The following is an 18,670-nucleotide window of genomic DNA, read 5'->3' on the forward strand; positions in this document are numbered from 1 at the left end:
CATCTCCTAGGAACACCCCCACCTCCTAGGAATGCCCCCATCTCCTAGGAACACCCCCACCTCCTAGGAACACCCCCACCTCCTAGGAACACCCCCACCTCCTAGGAACGCCCCCACCTCCTAGGAATGCCCCCACCTCCTAGGAACACCCCCACCTCCTATGAATGCCCCCATCTCCTAGGAACACCCCCACCTCCTGGAGACACCTCAAACCTTTCGTTACCAGCCGAGTTACCGCCCTCCAGAGCAAAGCCCCTCCCTCTCCTATGTTCTCTTCCTTAGTTCAGCCCACAGCACCCGCCTTTAGCTTTTCATTTACTTATTTTAAATACTTTTGTAAGAAACCCATGGCTTATGTGATTCGTACTCATTAATGTACACATTAACATAAAAACATAAAAATAAAATAAAAATGTAAATAAAAATCGTACCCCTCCCCCACTTCCAGCTCCATCCAACCAGCTGCAGTCACAGCAAACAGCTGAGAGATAACTACGTGTCAATCGTTCTACTCTGCTCACAGACACAATGGAATCCCTATTCTGGACTATAGCGCCAGCAGCAGCATGGGTAAGCATGTGTGTGTGTGTGTGTGTGTGTGTGTCGGTGACAGAGATCTCTGTCCGCACGTTAGCATTTCTCACTTTGATAATCATTCTAATGTATTGTAGCGATGTAAAAATGTAGAAAGTATCCAAATACAGCACACAGAAAAACAAGTAAACAAAATCTATGTGTGTTTGTATGAGTGCTGAAGGGGCGTGTTCAGAAACAGAGACAAATCAAAGCGTAATGAACCGTCTGCGTTTACCAAAAAAATGAGGGTAGCGTAGTTATTTGAGTATGCTATAGAATGTGCCTGAAAAGTACATGATACCTTCCTTTAGGGTATTAAAATATAAAGTTTACCTTTTGTTGTTGTTGTCCTAGCCACATTTTCTAGCTACAGCCAACAGAGAAGAGATAATATGATGAAATACAATCTGAAGTGTTTTATTTTGTAACCGGATGTTTTAATGTTTAATATGTGCTTAACTTCCTGTTTCACTGTAATTGCTCTGTGTTGAGTTGTTGTGTCGTGAAATAGAAGTCCTGCGTATATCTGGCTGAGGGCTCCGGACTGTCGGAGACTAAAGTGAAAGCTATCAGCTACGCTGACGTGGCAAAGACGTAACGCAGCGGACCCACATTCAGTGGAAGCTGAGGATGAGCCCTGATAATATTATAGAGTTTCACTAAATCTATCTGGCTGAGATATTTACAACTGAATTACTTTCCTTTGCACAAAAATTAATGGTTCCTCTGACTTTTTTTTTGCTTTCTGCTGCGGGCCGAATCAGATGCTCTAAACAGCTGGATTTGGCCCCTGAGCCTCGAGTTCGACACGTGTGTTTTGTTGCTAGGCGTTAATTATTTAGCTTGTTTGATTAAAAAAATGCATGTGAGGCATAAAGTGTGTGTGTTTCTACCTGTGCTGCATCCATTTCATTGAGCATTACAATGGAGGAGCAGTTATAATCAAACACCAGCCTCCAGAAGTCGCCCATGGTGTTTGGCAAAGGATGCTGGGTAACGATGAAGGCCGCTGGCTGCTTGTGGCTCTGGAGGTTTGAGAGAGAAACCACAATAGGAACAAACCAAACAATCAAAGGTTTAAACACACACAGAGCATTAGAATTAAACTCACATCCATTAATGCAGCGTTGATGTAGTTGGAACTTTCTCCGTCCACTGATATGAGGAAAGGTAAACATCTGTCTGCTGATAGAACGTCCATGCTACGGTTCTTATCGTGGTTCCTGGGTAACAAACCCACGCTGCAGTCCTCAGGGCGGACTCTAGGTGTCACTATGTTCAGAGTCTGAACATTGGCAACAAAAAGAAAAATACAAACATTATAAACTTTATTGACAGAGTTCATTATTTCAGTAACTCTCAGGGAGACGTTTTTTTGTGTTGTCATCATTTTGCAACTTAGAATTTTTCTCTCATTTGGTGTTTTTTGTTGTTTTTGTTGCTGTTTGTGTTTTTTGAGTCATTTTGTGTATTTTTGTTGTCTAGTGTATATTTCTGTAACTTTGCATGTGTTTTTAATGCATTTACTTGAGGGGTTGCATGTGGTCTTAAACACAATATGTCTGCCTTATGTTGTATTCTCATCAAATGTGCAATCATTAAATCATTAAAATGTTTTGTTGTCTTGTCTTTGTTTCTATGATTTCCAGTGGCCCTAAAAGCTCACAACACAAAATGAAGAACCCCACAACACAACACAACACAACACAACACAACACAACACAACGCAACGCAACGCAACACAACACAGGATGACAAACGCCACAACGCAACACAAAACAAAGGCGCATAGATATACAAAACACAAAGGCTTTGGTTTTGTGTTGTGTTGCATTGTTGGTCACCCTGTGTTGTGTTGTGTTTTGTTGTGTTGCGTTGTGGCGTTTGTCATCCTGTGTTGTGTTGTTGGTCATCCTGTGTTGTGTTGTGTTGTGTTGCGTTGTTGGTCATCCTGTGTTGTGTTGTGTTGTGTTGCGTTGTTGGTCATCCTGTGTTGTGTTGTGGGTCATCCTGTGTTGTGTTGTGGGTCATCCTGTGTTGCGTTGTTGGTCATCCTGTGTTGTGTTGTGTTGTGTAGCATTGTTGGTCATCCTGTGTTGCGTTGTTGGTCATCCTGTGTTGTGTCATCCTGTGTTGTATTGTGTTGTGTTGCGTTGTTGGTCATCCTGTGTTGTGTTGTGGGTCATCCTGTGTTGTGTTGTGGGTCATCATGTGTTGTGTTGTGGGTCATCCTGTGTTGTGTTGTGTTGTGGGTCATCCTGTGTTGTGTTGTGGGTCATCCTGTGTTGCGTTGTTGGTCATCCTGTGTTGTGTTGTGTTGTGGGTCATCCTGTGTTGTGTTGTGTTGTGTTGTGGGTCATCCTGTGTTGCGTTGTTGGTCATCCTGTGTTGTGTTGTGTTGTGGGTCATCCTGTGTTGTGTTGTGGGTCATCATGTGTTGTGTTGTGTTGTGGGTCATCCTGTGTTGTGTTGTGGGTCATCCTGTGTTGTGGGTCATCCTGTGTTGCGTTGTTGGTCATCCTGTGTTGTGGGTCATCCTGTGTTGTGGGTCATCCTGTGTTGTGTTGTGGGTCATCATGTGTTGCGTTGTGGGTCATCCTGTGTTGTGTTGTGGGTCATCCTGTGTTGTGTTGTGGGTCATCCTGTGTTGTGTTGTGTTGTGGGTCATCATGTGTTGTGTTGTGGGTCATCCTGTGTTGTGTTGTGGGTCATCATGTGTTGTGTTGTGGGTCATCCTGTGTTGTGTTGTGGGTCATCCTGTGTTGTGTTGTGGGTCATCATGTGTTGTGTTGTGATTTTCCGCCACCATAATATACTGTATATATTTTTTGCACTAACCCAACTAAACAAATCCTTAGTATTGTGTAAAACTTGAACTTTTCTGGTTGTAAATGTAAAAGAACAGAAACATGGTTGAGTTCTGACCTGAAATTCATCTTTGATCTGACTGGAGTTGGTCTGTGGGTCCAGTCTGCTGATGTTGTAGTAAATGGCTCTGAACTCACACACTGGTATGGCCGTGTTACCACATAAACACGCCTCCAGGATGGCATCGTGAACAAACACGTACTGCTCCTGGAACATCAGTCACATTTCATACAGTGCGTTAGAAACACATTAAAAACATGTGCGTTAAATTATGGAATAGTTTCACAGATAAAATAAAAGACAGTAAAAAACAAAAAAATGATTTTAAACAAATGACTCAGGGCGGTAATATCAATATAGAGGCAGTCTCCACCTTTATTAGTATAGTTATTATTGTGTTTATATGTATATAGGTAGTTTATATTATAATTAGAACTTGTATATGGGTAGTATTTAATATTTCGATATGTAAATTTAATCCTTTGTCCTATTTTTGCCGCTTTTCCCAAAAATGTGACACTTTTATTTATTTTTTTTTTCTTTTCAGACTTTAGCTCCTTTTACCAATAAATATCCCATTTTCCTCATCTTTGAAGTTCTTTTTTACACTTTTATCCAATTTTTGTCAATTCTTTAACCTTTTTTTTTTTTTTTTGCCACTTTCAAATAAGCTACCTTTGGCCAATAAATAACACTTTCCTTTTAATTCCTTTTTTGCAACTTTTTGTTCCATAATTTTGCCCTTTTTCAACTATTGTTCGCCACATTTTGCTCATTTAAACTACCTTTTACCATTACATACCACCAGTTTCCTCGTTTTTGTCAATTGTTTTGCCACTCTTGACTGTTTTTGGCCACATTTAGTCACTTTTCACTTTTTTCTTGCCACATTTTAGGCACTTTTTCAGATATTTTTTTGTCACCTGTCAATTCTTTTTTCTCACTTTACTCATTGTAGCTGCTGGATAAATTGGTTATAGTGATTATAAAAGGGGTAGGATTAAAAAAGTCAGACTTCTTCCTGCTCCTTTTTTTTTTTTATGTGTAAAGGTTTTATCTTTTGACTGTTTTTGCCTCATTTTGGAAATTAACTCATTTTGTGACATTCATTTTATTTTATATGTATTATTTTTGTTTTTACATGTTCAAAAATAAATAATAGTTCTCCAAATTACCACATTTCTAGCAATTCTGTTTAAAAACACGCAGAAATTGCAAAAAAAACGAGACACATTTCTGTTTTCCTCTTCATCTGTTTCCAGGTTAAAACATTAGCCACCATTAGCATCTGTGCACGTTAGCTTCTCCTCCTAAGTATATTATTTTAAAATGAAAGCAAACATTAATGTTTTGATATGATACAGTTATTTAAAGTTACTCCAGTTAATTCCTATTAAAAATCAACTTTTTCTGAATAATATTACACAAAATTCCAGACTTTAAAGTTTTTAAATTTTTAAAAGGCAATGAAACAAATACAGTGCATAATAATGCATTTTGTTAGGCATAGATCTTCTAATAGCCAGCAGCAGCAGCAGCAGCAGCAGCCGCCGCCGCCGCAGCAGCAGCAGCAGCAGCAGCAGCAGCAGCAGCAGCAGCAGCAGCAGCAGCAGCAGCAGCACGGATAAGCATGTGTGTGTGTTTCTTACCTCTGTCTGCACCATGTTTACACGTTGTGATCTCAGCTCTCTGATGCAGTTGAAGATATCCACCACTCCCTCGTTTTCTGCCATGTCCAGCATGATGTCCACTGCAATAAAACAACCTGTTCTCCCTGCACCCGCACTGCACAGAAAACACACATAAAAAAAGACAATTAACTAGTTGTCAGTAGCTGAAAAACTAAAAATAAATCTGCAGACGAACCTTTTTTCTCTGCATGATCTTCACTTTTAATTTATTGGTTTTTGTGGTCATTTTTTGTGTAATTTGAGGAAATTTTGGGGAGTAATTTGAAGAAAACGGCAGGATTTGGGAAAAAGTTGTGGTTGTTGAGTTCTTCAAACTATTTTAGATTAAAAATGACTGCCACCATTGTGGAATTTTATTGAATTTGTGTATTAATTTGGCGATATCTAGCTCAAATATCTACAACTGAATCAGTTGGTAATTTACACAATGATTCATGGTTTCTATGACTTTTTTTTGCTTCTTGCCGCGGACCTTGAGTTTGACACATCTGTCTTGGTGCTTCCATGCCTTCGTCACACCTCACCACACACCTCACCTCATTACACAAAATGTCAACAAAAATACACAATTTGGCTCTTAACAACAACAAAATCAAAACAAAATGAGAGGAAAATACACTGAATAACTTCAAAAACACATAAAAAACAACAGAAATTGCAAAATGAGAAAAAAATTACACTAAACGACCACAAAAAAGTTAACAGAACAATACATTACACCAGAAAACACATAAAATGACAACACAAACTTAATACTCGCTGTATTAATGCTGAGATCGGTCATTATTCTAAATGCTGACATGGTTGTGGATAATGTGGAAATCAGATCAGAAAATCACTTTTTTTTGGCCCGGTGTGAGAAAAGCTACGCCTTCTACTCTTGCAATGGACCAACAGCACACCTCACTGCTGTCAGACGTTCGTCACACGTCACATGCTCAGACAACTTTAATAAGTATGTTTTCTTGATTTTCCTCACTTGTCTTCATGGTCTCTATTTAGAGACACAGATGAGCTTATGATCTCACTATGAAAGTGTGAAACGTAGCAAAGCTGACATCATACAGGGAGTTAGTCTGTCAGACGCAGAGACAGAAAAAGAGAGACTTTGCTTCTTGGTGTCAGATGTTAAGACGACACATTCTGAACATTAATGCCCAGGAGGAAGAGATGGATGGCACAGCAAACCAACAGATGGACTGAGGGAGTGAGAGGAAGGAGGTGACCAGGCAGAGATGGGTTCACGGTACCAGGTTCAGAACTGCAAATGATATAAAAGTGGCCGCGACGAGGGAAAGAGGCAAGAGACACGAGTGGAAGGAAACGTACGTGAGAGAAGGAGGCGTGGAGGGATTAGGTGGAGTATAGGGGAGGAACACATCTTTCATTTTCCAATTCCTCTGACAGTTTTGGAAACAGACAGTGAGAGAAGAGAGGAGTGAACAGAGGGAGATAAAGGGAAGAAGGGAGAACAGGAGGTAGCACCTCAACAGATTACCTGTCAACGTCTGTGATTAATGTTAAGATCAGAATACTGCCAAGCCTGTGTGTGTGTGTGTGTGTGTGTGTGTGTGTGTGTGTGTGTGTGTGTGTGTGTGTCTCTTGACACCAGCCAATGGCATCAGAGTGCCCCTGGAAATTGGAAGTGACTGCTATAACTTCCTGCCTGTCTGAGTACAGGCGTTTTCAGCCTTAGGGCAACTTGTCAGCAAAGTTGTTTGGTGACAGAAATGTTCAGAAAGAATAGATTAAAGCCCCTCGTAGACCCTGCAGATTATATCTGTGTTAGGCCATTTGCAACAAATACATAGTCAAAAAAACTGTTGCATGGAGTGCTGCATTAGTTTTACTTGAAGTTGAATGTTGTTGAAAACATGTTAAAATACATAAGCTTTTGTAGAGATTCTGGGACATTCACACATTTTATCTGGTCTATATAGAGTTCATGGTTTCTTGTGTTGGGTTAGGGTTAGTGACCAAATTGACTTCCCAACACATTTGTGGGGTTTTCACTGAGAGTTGTGGCAAAAAATGGCTGAAATTGAATGTATAGCAAAATAAGTAAAAACACTTCTACACATTTGTTTATGTGACTCCACATCCCACAATGTTTACAGTGGAGACCAAAACAAAATTTCCAGCGACAGTTTTAACCTTTTTCATCGTTCTCTTCCAGCATGATCTTAGTTTTAATATCTATCAGACCTACACATTACGTTTTTAAACAAAACAAATACAGCAAACAGCAGAGGTGGGAACAAGTCACTGCTTCTCAGGTCCAGGTACATAATGTACCACAGCTAGAGCCATTTACACTTTATTCAACTCATATAAACAATGAATTATATGAACAGAGAACATATTTGTCAACTAATAGAGATATAACCAAATAAAATGCTTTAATCAACAAATATTCTTCCTCTTCTTAGATTTGAAAACTTTCACAGTTCCTCTGTTAACCAAACAAACAATAATCATACTGGAAAGTAGAACAAGCTATAATTTATTCCAAATCAATTATTAATCACAGTATAATCTTTAAATCCAAAGGATTTCACTCTTGGAATAATTGGCTGTGTTATAAATGTTATATTAACGTACTACTCATATACTAAATGAGTAGGTGGTGTGTTCACATTAAATACCTGGATGTATACTATATGAAAACAATTTTGTATGCACAAAAAGTATGCACGGTGGGCACACTAGTCATACTCAACTGTCCCATAATGCATTGCGAGCAGAATGTAAAATGGTCCTAGGACCTGTGTCACGGTCTGAGTTTACCTCCGTACTGAGATTATAACCCTAACCCTAACATAATCCAATAAATAAATAAAACACATGTCAGTTCACTTTGAAAACAAAAATAAACAAAAAATTATTATTTCTTTTACCTAAAATTCCTTTTTCGGTAGTGTGCATGTTCTTTTGTTTTGAAGTTAACAGGAAGCTTAGTCAGGAGCACAACGGTGGGTCGTTAATTGTATTTAATTGTGTTTTCTGCATCTTTTATGGATCAAATGAACATTTGTGTTCAAGTCCAGCTGAAAGTCCTTCATGATTTTGTCGAGTCTAAAGTCGTCAAATTTGAAACTCGAGTCTGAGTCATGTGACTGGAGTCCACACCTCTGATAAACAGTAAAAACATGTTACTGTGGGTTTATTAATTTAATATAGTATTAAAGATGAACGACATCAGAGGCTTTACTTATGCAATGGGTCAGAAAGTTCAATCCCTCCATACACACTTATCCTGAGGTGTCTTATCAACGTGGGGCTCTTATTAGAATACATTAATGTTGAATGTTGGTGACAGGCTGAGGAAAAGTAGCAGGAACATTCTTTTATTTCATAGTGTGAGCAGCACTACGACCTTTTAAAACTTCTGCCCTCCTCACAACCAGCGTAGAGGTTAAATATACGTCACTAAAGGATCGCAAATTCATCCCTCATTTTCCCAAAGGTTTGAGAGGATATTCTGTCTTTTACTGTCGTCCCTTTAAAGGTTAACACCATCAATTTGATTTTGGGAACAAGACAGAGCCATGTGTGTGTGTGCATGTGTGTGTGTGTTTGAGAGCCTGTGCTCGCAACAAAAATTGTAAATAAAAAAGAAACAACTAAACGTACAGGTGAATTTAAAGAGCTAAACAAAGGGATGTGTGCTTTTTTTATTACTCCATCATACGTATGACAATATAACAAAAATTGTCTGTAACAGTCATCGTAACTGACTCATGAACTGTACTATACGATAAGATGGAGGAGGGGTTCCCAAACTGGGGGGCGTGACAACATTCTTGCTGAAGATTGAGCATGCACGGGTAACAGATAAACCATTTTTTCTTTTCACCAAAATAGGGATGTAACGATTCATTCAACTCCCAATATGATTCACGATACGATTCTCTCACGATTTATTTTACAAAATGGGACTGTCGACAAATGATGATGGGGAAAAAAAACTAGAAACTACTGTACTGTTTTCCTTTTATTTTTCATTGTCAAAAGAATCACTTGATAAACTATTCAGAACAATGCAATCTAACTAAAAATAAATGTTGAATGAAATAAATAAAGGAATAATACAAATGAAGAAGAAGCCTATTAATTTAAATTCTGGTTCTATAGTAAACAATGCAAAACTGCATAATAGTTATTTTTCTTTTTAAAAGTGCAACTGAAAATGTATTTTATGCCTTAACAATTGGACTTTAGAAAAAGAAAAAAAAAAACAGTCTGCACTGTATTTACGTCAGATATTTGTTTTGACCAGCAGAGGGCGCTGGTAACCCAGTGGTCGGTTGGGATGCAGCTATTCTGTGCAGTGAAGAAGAGATGCTATGCTAGCAGACAGAGCTAATAGAAAAACGTGACTTTTACAGATATTCACGTAATATTACAGATATTCTTTCGGTGCTAAAGGGGTAAGGAATCATTTATGAATATGTTTGAGAGTAGAAGGCGGCCAGAAAGAAAGCAGTAGCAGATTCCACCCACCGCCTCAGCATTTAGACAAGAGAAGGATAAATATATAGCGCCCTCTGCTGTTTAAAAAAAAGTACTGCGATTCAATTTTCAGAAAATCGATGTGAACCGTGATACCTATGAATCGATTTTTAACTGCCTTACGATTAATCGTTACATCCCTACACCTAAAGGACTTTACGACTACTGTTCTAAAATACGAGATTACACATTTTATGAGTTTCGTAGAGCGTTTTAACCACTTTCGGATCCGTTGGTGTGAACTCACCCTGAGAGACCTGTTGGGTTCATACTTAAAAAGATTCTGACTATTCTTGAGGAAGGAATGATCACATTTTGTTGAAATTAAGTTGCATTTAATCAAAGAGGCACCAGAGAAAAAAGTTTGAAAATCACTGCGATAAACGACAATGACCTTGGAATAACGATGCAATACCATATTTTTGAACTATAAACATTTAAAACAAGCCATAACAATCTGGTGTGTAGTAGTATACTGTAGTATAGATTTGTATTTTTCTATCGGACCCCCTGCTCTGCTCTCCTAGTGATACCACTCATACCCTCACTGTGAAGTTTTCATATCTTGTCCCACCTACATGTACGTGTGGCCCGTTCCTTACCTGCAGTGGGCCACTATGGGTCCCGCCTCCGGGGGGTTGAGAAACTTGACTTGTCTTATGAAGCCCAGCAGTCCTGTGGCGTAACAAGGAACTCCGTGATCCGGCCAGCTGGTGAAATGAAACTGACGCAGTTCACGGATCTCGTGGTGGCCTTTCTGCAAAACACAATAAAAATAAATAAATAAAAAAAACATCCAGAGGGAAGACGTTTAAATGTGTTGTTAGAATAAATTCAGGAGTAGTAGACCGTGTCTCCTGGTACTAGGTTTTTGTCTGTTATGCATGAGTCTTCTCCATTCTTTTAATGGCTGTTTGGGGGAAAGCTTGACATGAAAACGCATCATGGTTGGAGAATGAATGGCTACAGGGGACTTCAGGTCTTATTGGTGCCATTTTGGCTTCAAATAGAAAACAAATCTATCTCAAGATGGCACTTTGGGCCACTTCTGGGAACGAGAGACAGGAACACTCATTGTGACTCATTTGCCTATTTTACAGGAAGAATACTGAAGGACATTTTAGCTCCAGAAAAAAAAAAGAAAAAAGATTAATTGATTTTTCAAGTCTCCTGATGGCCCTTTAGGGGAAAGACTTTCAGCTCAAACACTCAGTGCAAAAGTAGATTTAGCATTTCTAATGGATGTAACAGAAATATGCAGTATAACCCCTTCAAAATAAAAATAATGACCTAAATCATGTCCTATCAGTAAAAATAAGGCCGATTTAGCCAAACATACAGTAAATGATTGGATGGGCTGAGATTTGTGCCACTAGACACTCAATTTGAAAAGCTAGTATTGAATTTGAAAGTAACAACTTGAAATTGAATTTACTGTTTTGAAACTGAATTTGTAACTTGAAATTGTATTTTTTTTCCCTGCTGAAAAAAAAAAAAATCTTAGTACATTCCAAAAATTTAATATATTTCTGCTTTTCTAATTCAAATTCACTACACGGAGACACACCCCTGGTCCACAAGGTTGAGCAATCAATCACTGATTCATGGAACTCCTGTTTACGTCTACAAAAACTCCTTCACAGCCCGGTGAGGGTGTGACCATAGATATCTATAATAAATGTGTATTTATGGTGACACTTTAGTTTAGGGAACACCTATTAACCATTAATTAGTTGCGTATTAGCATCAGTAACGTATTGGCTCTTAATTTGTCATTATTAAGAACTTATTAATGCCTTATTCTTATTAATGCCTTATTTAGAAGTTATTAATGCCTTATTTAGAAGTTATTAATGCCTTATTCTTATTAATGCCTTATTTAGAAGTTATTAATGCCTTATTCTTATTAATGCCTTATTCTTATTAATGCCTTATTTAGAACTTATTAATGCCTTATTCTTATTAAGGCCTTAGTATACACTTGATGGCAGTCTCGCAGTCCAAACAGGGTTAGGATTAGGGTTAACGTTAACCTTAATCCTAAACCTAACCCTAACATATTGAGATTGTAATTCATATACAACAACTTCCTTACTTATTACTAATAAGTAATTCTGAGGTTTGAGGGAAAACTCTCAGTTAATGGATTACTGGTCGTATAATAAGGCCATGCAGAATAAGGCATTAATAAATACTTAATAATGACAAATTAAGAGTCAATATGTTACTAATTTGCATGCTAATAACCAACTAATTATTGGTTAATAGGTGTTACCGTATTTATTATACATCTATATAGCCATAGTCAATTTGCATTGAAGTTATGTTTAGACTTTGCTAATAATTTATTATTTTAATTTAAAGTGTGTGTTTATGTTCACCTGTGTATGTACATATGTATATGTTTGTATGTAGATATGTTTATGTGCATATGTCTGAGCTCACAAAGACACTTAAACTGAAATGTGTCACAGCCCCAGATTTATTAGTTTTTGTTTACAGATTGACCATATTTAGCCTTGGATAAATCTTATATTTGCAATATTTTTTTTTAAATTTTCCTTTAATGTAACTCTTTTGTTTTTTGCTTTTGAAGAAGTTGAGTTTATTCTCCTCATTGAGAGTTTGTATTTTTGAAAATGTTCCATAATAAATATTATAGATATCTATGGTCACACCCTCAACGGGCCGTGAAGGAGTTTTTGTAGACGTAAACAGGAGTTTCATGAATCGGTGATTGATTGCTTAGCCTTGTGTGTCTCTGTGCAGTGAATCTTAATTAGAAAAGCAGAAATATAGTGATTTTTTGCAACGTACGAGGAGGATTATTATTATTATTTTTTTAACAGGAAAAAAATACAACTTCAAGTTACCAATTCAATTTCAAAACAGTAAATTCAATTTCAAGTTGTTACTTTCAAATTCAATACCAACTAATCAAATTCAGTTTGTCGTGGCACAAATCTCAGCCCAAAAAATTGACATAAGAGATAATTTGTGGCTGTTTATGTGATGATATCTCGACATTTTATTGCTGCAGAAAAGCTGATTAAATGTCACATTTTCTAACAGCGAACATAATGGGGGATGAAATGACATATTTGGATTCTAGATGGAAAAATAACTCAAAAGGAAAACACAGTGTTTTCCTCATGGAAATGAAATAAACACAACTAGTAATCCAGAATGTCTGTAATTGGATTAACACAGTGAATAAATACATTATTATCTTTAACATAGTGTGACATATTAGTGACCAATAGATTCCCTTAATATCTGAGCCACTCGTCTGAATTTTAAACTCAATAACTCATAAACTAAAATAGGACAAAAGGGTTTTAAATACAGTACGTCCGTAATAAATCCTTCTTTTCAGTTTTGTCCTCTGCGGTAGACGTTTTTTTATTTCTGTCATACTCTACTCATTCCTGATGAATATAATAATAATAAAAGGTCATCCTAACCTTTTTATTAACATGCTAGTGTTAGGACAGAACCATGGGAACTCAAATATTACAGCTTTTATTTTAATTTTCTTTTATTCTACAAATAAAAATCATACTGTTTTAAATTATGAACAAATCAAATATTATAATGTACTGCCTGAGGGAAGTTAAAACATTTAAACAAATAGAAAAGCATTTATTTAAATGTCATTAATAAAGGACGTAAAGACTATTTAATAATAGTGTTTTTAGCAAATTGCTAACTAGCCTAATATGTTATGGTTTTATTTATTCACACAACCTTTATTTTCAGGAAATTTGTTTTAATCACCTGATATGTTTTGACTAATTACTACCATTTTTCATAATCATAATTATTCAAAAAGAACACAAAGTCAAGGACACATTATAGTGATCTGCAGACGCCTCTGAAGAAGACTGGCAGTTGACAGTTGAAATAAGTCAGGAGATCGGAGTAAATTTCTTGAAAAAAAAGTTGTCTGAATAAGCCATAACATATTCAAAAATATGACAAAAATAATTTGGATAGAATTAATTGCTAACTCGCTAGCGAGCTAACCTTTTGGTGTGCATTTAATATTCTGCCCCAGATGGTAAAAAAAATAAAGACTTTTTCTATAAAAAGTTGGATATCATAACTGCGAGAAAGAAAAAAAAAAAAAATATATATATATATATATATATATATATATAAATATATAACTTTATAAAATTCTAAATTGAATGTTGTTTTCTGCTTCAAAATGGCAGAAAGTCACAAAAAGTTACACTGAAATATGTTTTTTTTTCTGATTCTCAGGAGGATAAAACATACAGTAAGTGAGCTGTTTTCTTCTACTGTGCTTAAAAATATGAACATGTTCATTCCAAGTAAAAATTTAAAAAAAAAACAAAATGGGGAAAACAAACGTTAGTTAAAATTTGAGTTACAATCTTTTCTCCTGCCAATAACTTCCTGCTATATTTCTCTTTAACGCACATTCCTCCTTTCACAGCTGCTGTTTATATTTTAATATTTACACTAACGTGTAGCATCTCAAAAACAGTTGCGAATAAAAACGCTTCAGGCTGATTTCATATTAGAATTTAAACTCTAAGCCAGAAATGATCAACTTCTATCACTGCGAGGGCCACAAAAATGTGATTGTGTGACATTTATTTTAGCATTTTGTGCGTTTTTGTTGATGTCGATTTGTTTTTGTTGCTGTTCAATGTGTTTTTGGCGTCATTCTTAATTTTTTTAACTTTTTTTTTTTGTATTCATGTTGTATTTCTCTGTCATTTTGAATACTTTTCTATAATTTTGTATGTTTTTTTTTTAAGTCATAGTGTGTATTTTTGTTGTTATTTGGCATTTTTGGAGACATTTTGTGTGTATTTGATGTTTTGTGTGTTTTTTCTTGTCTTTTGTAAATTAATCTGTCATTTTAGATGCTTTTCTATAAATGTGTATGTTTTATTTCAGTCACTTTGTGTATTTTACTGTCAATTTGTTTGCTTTGTTGTTTTTTGTGCTACGTTGTTTTGTGTTTTTTCATTTTCTTTCGTCATTCCGGATACTTTTCTATAAATTTGTATGATTATTGAAGTCATTTAGTGTATTTTCCTGTCATTTATTTTTCTAAGTTTTTTGTTATGAGTCATTTTGTGTGTTTTCTATTATTTTCTGTCATTTTGGATACTTTTCGATGTAAATTTGTGTGTTTTTGATTCTCTATCATTGTGCCTTAGTGCTTCTTTAGTTAAAACGTCCTCCGTACAGCATGTATTCATGTTTCTGTTCCTTTGTGTGCACGTGCTCATGTCTGCAGCTCTACTGTAGCTGAAAGAGAAAAACCTAAAATGAACGGCTGTAAATGTGTGTGCAGAGTGATTTCTGACGGGCATTTTTAAATCAGCTTTCTTTGAATTTGCAGGCGCGCACACACACGCACACACACACTGATGGCATGCTAAATGAGCTGACAGAACAGACTTGAAGACTTGACTTTATAAGCTGATTTTGAAAAGGAAAGAAATACAGAGTTGAGGATAATAGAGAGGGAGAGGTGTGAAAAGATCAGAAGAAACCATAAGGTTTGGAGGATATTAGGGAATATTAAGTTTGCTAGCAGCACAGTAGCTTTGTGCCACACGGCAAAATATGGCCCGAGTTCGACTCCGAAAGTGTCAAATTGAGAACATTCAGAGTGGGATTTAAACCCTGCATCTGCTTGTGTGGGGTTTTCTTCAGGGTTACAGTCAATTACATTTTCATATTACAATTTTGCCTTCAATTATACATTTTTTTTTAAAATTACAATTAAAATGACAATTATTATTTTCCCCTGAAAGTCAATTACTTTTACAGTTTAAATTACGAAGCCTGAAGTCAATGAGCCCATAAAACATAACCGCCCTCTTGTGTTAGCTTTCTGTTAGCATCTGTGACCCATGTCAGCTGTAAAATACACTAAAACATATTATCTATCACCTAATTTGTTTTTCATCTATTGATTACCTCGTTAGGTTTCCGTATTAATGAAAATATTGGTATTAATATTTTTGGTGTGGGCGTCTGAGCTTGTTTTATTATTATGTTAGCACTGAATGATGGAAATAATAAACACTTTTGTTTTATAAGATCATTCATCATTTTCATTCATTCAGTCATATACCAAAATGCATTTATATTTAAGTCAAATATATTGTAAGGTCTCTAGTCAATTGCATTATTATTATTATTATTATTATTATTATTTAAATTGAGTCCAACCACTAAAATAAACAAATAAAATCAACAAAAAAAGTTAAAAGTATTATTTTTTATCCCTGAGAGTCAATTACAATCACATTCTCAATCACAAAAGTTCAATTACAATTAATCTCAATCACTGAGCCTAAAAAATATGATCCATCATCTCATTTGTTTTGTTTTCATTGTTGTTTGGTTACCTTGTTTTATATATATATATTATATATATATTTTAATGGTAAAATGATCCTGAAGGTCATTAACAGGTAAACTTGATATGAAACACATTTTAAAAATGATTAAATACATAAAATATGTGTAAACCATAAAACTGTAACATGTTCACAGGTTTGTGTTTAATTAAATTGCAGTTTTATTAGAATGCATCATACCAATTACAATGACAAAGTCAATTATCTGAACTCAATTACAATTAAATTCCGATTACAACAGAAACAGATTATTTCAATTACTTGATTATAATTATAATTAACCCCAATCTATGTAATAAGAGATGCTAACAGAAAGCTAACACAAAAGGAGGATGCGTTTTAAGGGGTTATTTATTTCAGGTTTGGTAATTGAATTTGAACTTTAGTAATTGATAACATAGTAATTGACTTACAAGGGAAATATCATAATTTTAAATGTAACTGGGATTAATGCCGGTCACCGTGATCAGAATTAAGTTGTAATTGAACATGGATAATTGAAGACGTAATTGTAATTGTAATTGACCCCAGCCCTGAAATGCACTAACCAGTTAAACAGTACCTGCAGTGAATTTTAATGTCAAACTGTATTAAAACCAGCTACTGGGTATATTAGTGGGTGTTTTGGTAAATCCTGTAACCAAACTAAATGGTGGTTCTGGTCGTTTCAATGGCATCTGTGTCCGTTTACTTTACGTGTATTAAAACTTTATGAGTTACAAACTTAAATCTCACATTGGAAGGCAAAACCACAAAAACATTTCATAAATAAAGTAACGTTACTTTACTTTTTGAACGGTGAACGTCCGTATGACGTATTCGGCCAGTGGCTCGGTTTCTATCAAGGTCACCTTGATGTCTCCATACAGCTCCGTCTCATCAGGCCAGTAACGCACACATTTCACCTGCAAACACATTGTACACAATATCTGTTAAACAACAGCCATTGTTAACATTATTGATCAGTCTTTAAATAAAGATTTATTGTAAAAAAAGCATTCATGCACCAACATTGAACTACACTGATTATAGAGATTATAAATACAATTATATATTGCACAATGTTTTTAAAGGTGATTTTTAATGCAGGAATAACTGAATTAAGTTCGAATTACAATCTTATTTTATGATTTTTAAGTTTGGCCGAAAAGGTAAAGGTCGCTTAGGAGAACTCTTCTTCTCTGCTTCATTGTCCACTACCAAACCGCAAAGTTGGAAATGTGGCCTCCTGTGGTCACAAATCATTTTTCGGGTCAAAATTGTTTTGATCCTGTTTCGGTGAACAGAGGTTTACATCGATATCTTTCATGTTTCCTGTTTATTTAGAGCAACAAAAAGCAGCACAAGTTGTCATTGTGACTGAAAAAGCTACAAAATGATCTAAAAAGCTACAAAATGATCTAAAAAGCTACAAAATGATCTAAAAAAGCTACTAAATGATCGAAAAATCTACTAAATGACCTAAAAATCAGGCTGAATGTTTCACTCCAAAAGAAAACAATGGGATGTTTACAGGAAGTGGGGCCCTGTGACATCATCAGTCATGTGATTTCAAGATGGAGGAACACAGGCTCTAAAACTGTAAAGTGGTCCCATTTTTAAAAGTTCATTTTATGAATATGGTGCAAAATAATGTGTTTTGTTGGACATAAATCTACTAATAAGTACATTCCAAACTTGTAAACACAGTGCAGTATCCCTTTAAAATAAAAAAAATAAAATAACCCTTCATTTTTGTTTTCTTTTTATGTCTATTTCTGAACAGAAAACCCAATGAGAAAAACATACACTGACCGAACTACAACTGCATCTTTGCTTGTAACATATACTAAATAATAAACAAAAAAATATCCGTCAACATTTCTTCAACGGTATTCTGTCGCGATATTTCACTGCGCAATTATCTTATCGATCCAAAAAAAAAAAAAAAACAATAAACAATATTTTTTTATCATGTTTTTTTAACAAAGAAAAAAAACATTTAATTGCGCCAACATATGCATAGCTCGTAAACGTCCGGTCACTAGGTGTCAGTGAACGCACCATCAGACCTTGTTAAACTGTTATAGAAGCAAAAGTTATATTTTACTGTGTTACTAAACAGTTCATTACCAGTATTTACTTGTTCTCACAAAATAAAAATAAAAAAGAAATACATTGTATTTGTTACCATTTTGTACTTGTAAAGGTGAAATTTACAATTATTGATACCGCGATGTCGTGACGAACCTGTATATGATATTGTTTAGTTTGGGGAAATATTGTATTGAGACATGAAAATCGTATCGTATCATCAGATCCATGACAATGTACACACCTAGTACACACACTGTGTTAACTCACCCGTCCCACTTCCACCAGGTTTGTTACCATGACGATAGAGGCTGAATTCTCTTGCCAGACCATCCTCCAAAAGTCCCTCACTGTCTCCTGCATGGGTCCTGGTGTGTGTGTGCGTGTGTGCGTGTGTGTGTGTGTGTGTGTGTGTGTGTGTGTGTGTGTGTGTGCATGTGTGGGTGGGGGCAGAAATACACATTTAAAAAACGAAACATACAGTAATTCAGGATCAAAGATAAACAATAGACTCTAAAAACGTAAAAAAATAGCACA

The 18,670-nt window shown here is 35.7% G+C and overlaps 1 protein-coding gene across 1 annotated transcript in view; it reads right to left on the reverse strand.

Moving 5' to 3' along the window:
* The window catches only part of ptprt (protein tyrosine phosphatase receptor type T), a 341,442-nt gene that overhangs the window by 13,188 nt on the left and 309,584 nt on the right, over positions 1–18,670 (reverse strand). The window contains exons 27-33 of the mRNA XM_028445860.1: positions 18,404–18,501; positions 16,849–16,965; positions 10,250–10,404; positions 5,094–5,229; positions 3,502–3,651; positions 1,688–1,861; positions 1,470–1,601 (exon numbers count right to left, since the gene is read on the reverse strand). Of these exons, the coding sequence (XP_028301661.1) occupies positions 1,470–1,601; positions 1,688–1,861; positions 3,502–3,651; positions 5,094–5,229; positions 10,250–10,404; positions 16,849–16,965; positions 18,404–18,501 (962 nt within the window). The remainder of the gene's footprint in view (positions 1–1,469; positions 1,602–1,687; positions 1,862–3,501; positions 3,652–5,093; positions 5,230–10,249; positions 10,405–16,848; positions 16,966–18,403; positions 18,502–18,670) is intronic.

Source organism: Gouania willdenowi, chromosome 5 (assembly GCF_900634775.1).
Source record: "Gouania willdenowi chromosome 5, fGouWil2.1, whole genome shotgun sequence".
Taxonomy (NCBI): Eukaryota; Metazoa; Chordata; class Actinopteri; order Blenniiformes; family Gobiesocidae; genus Gouania; species Gouania willdenowi.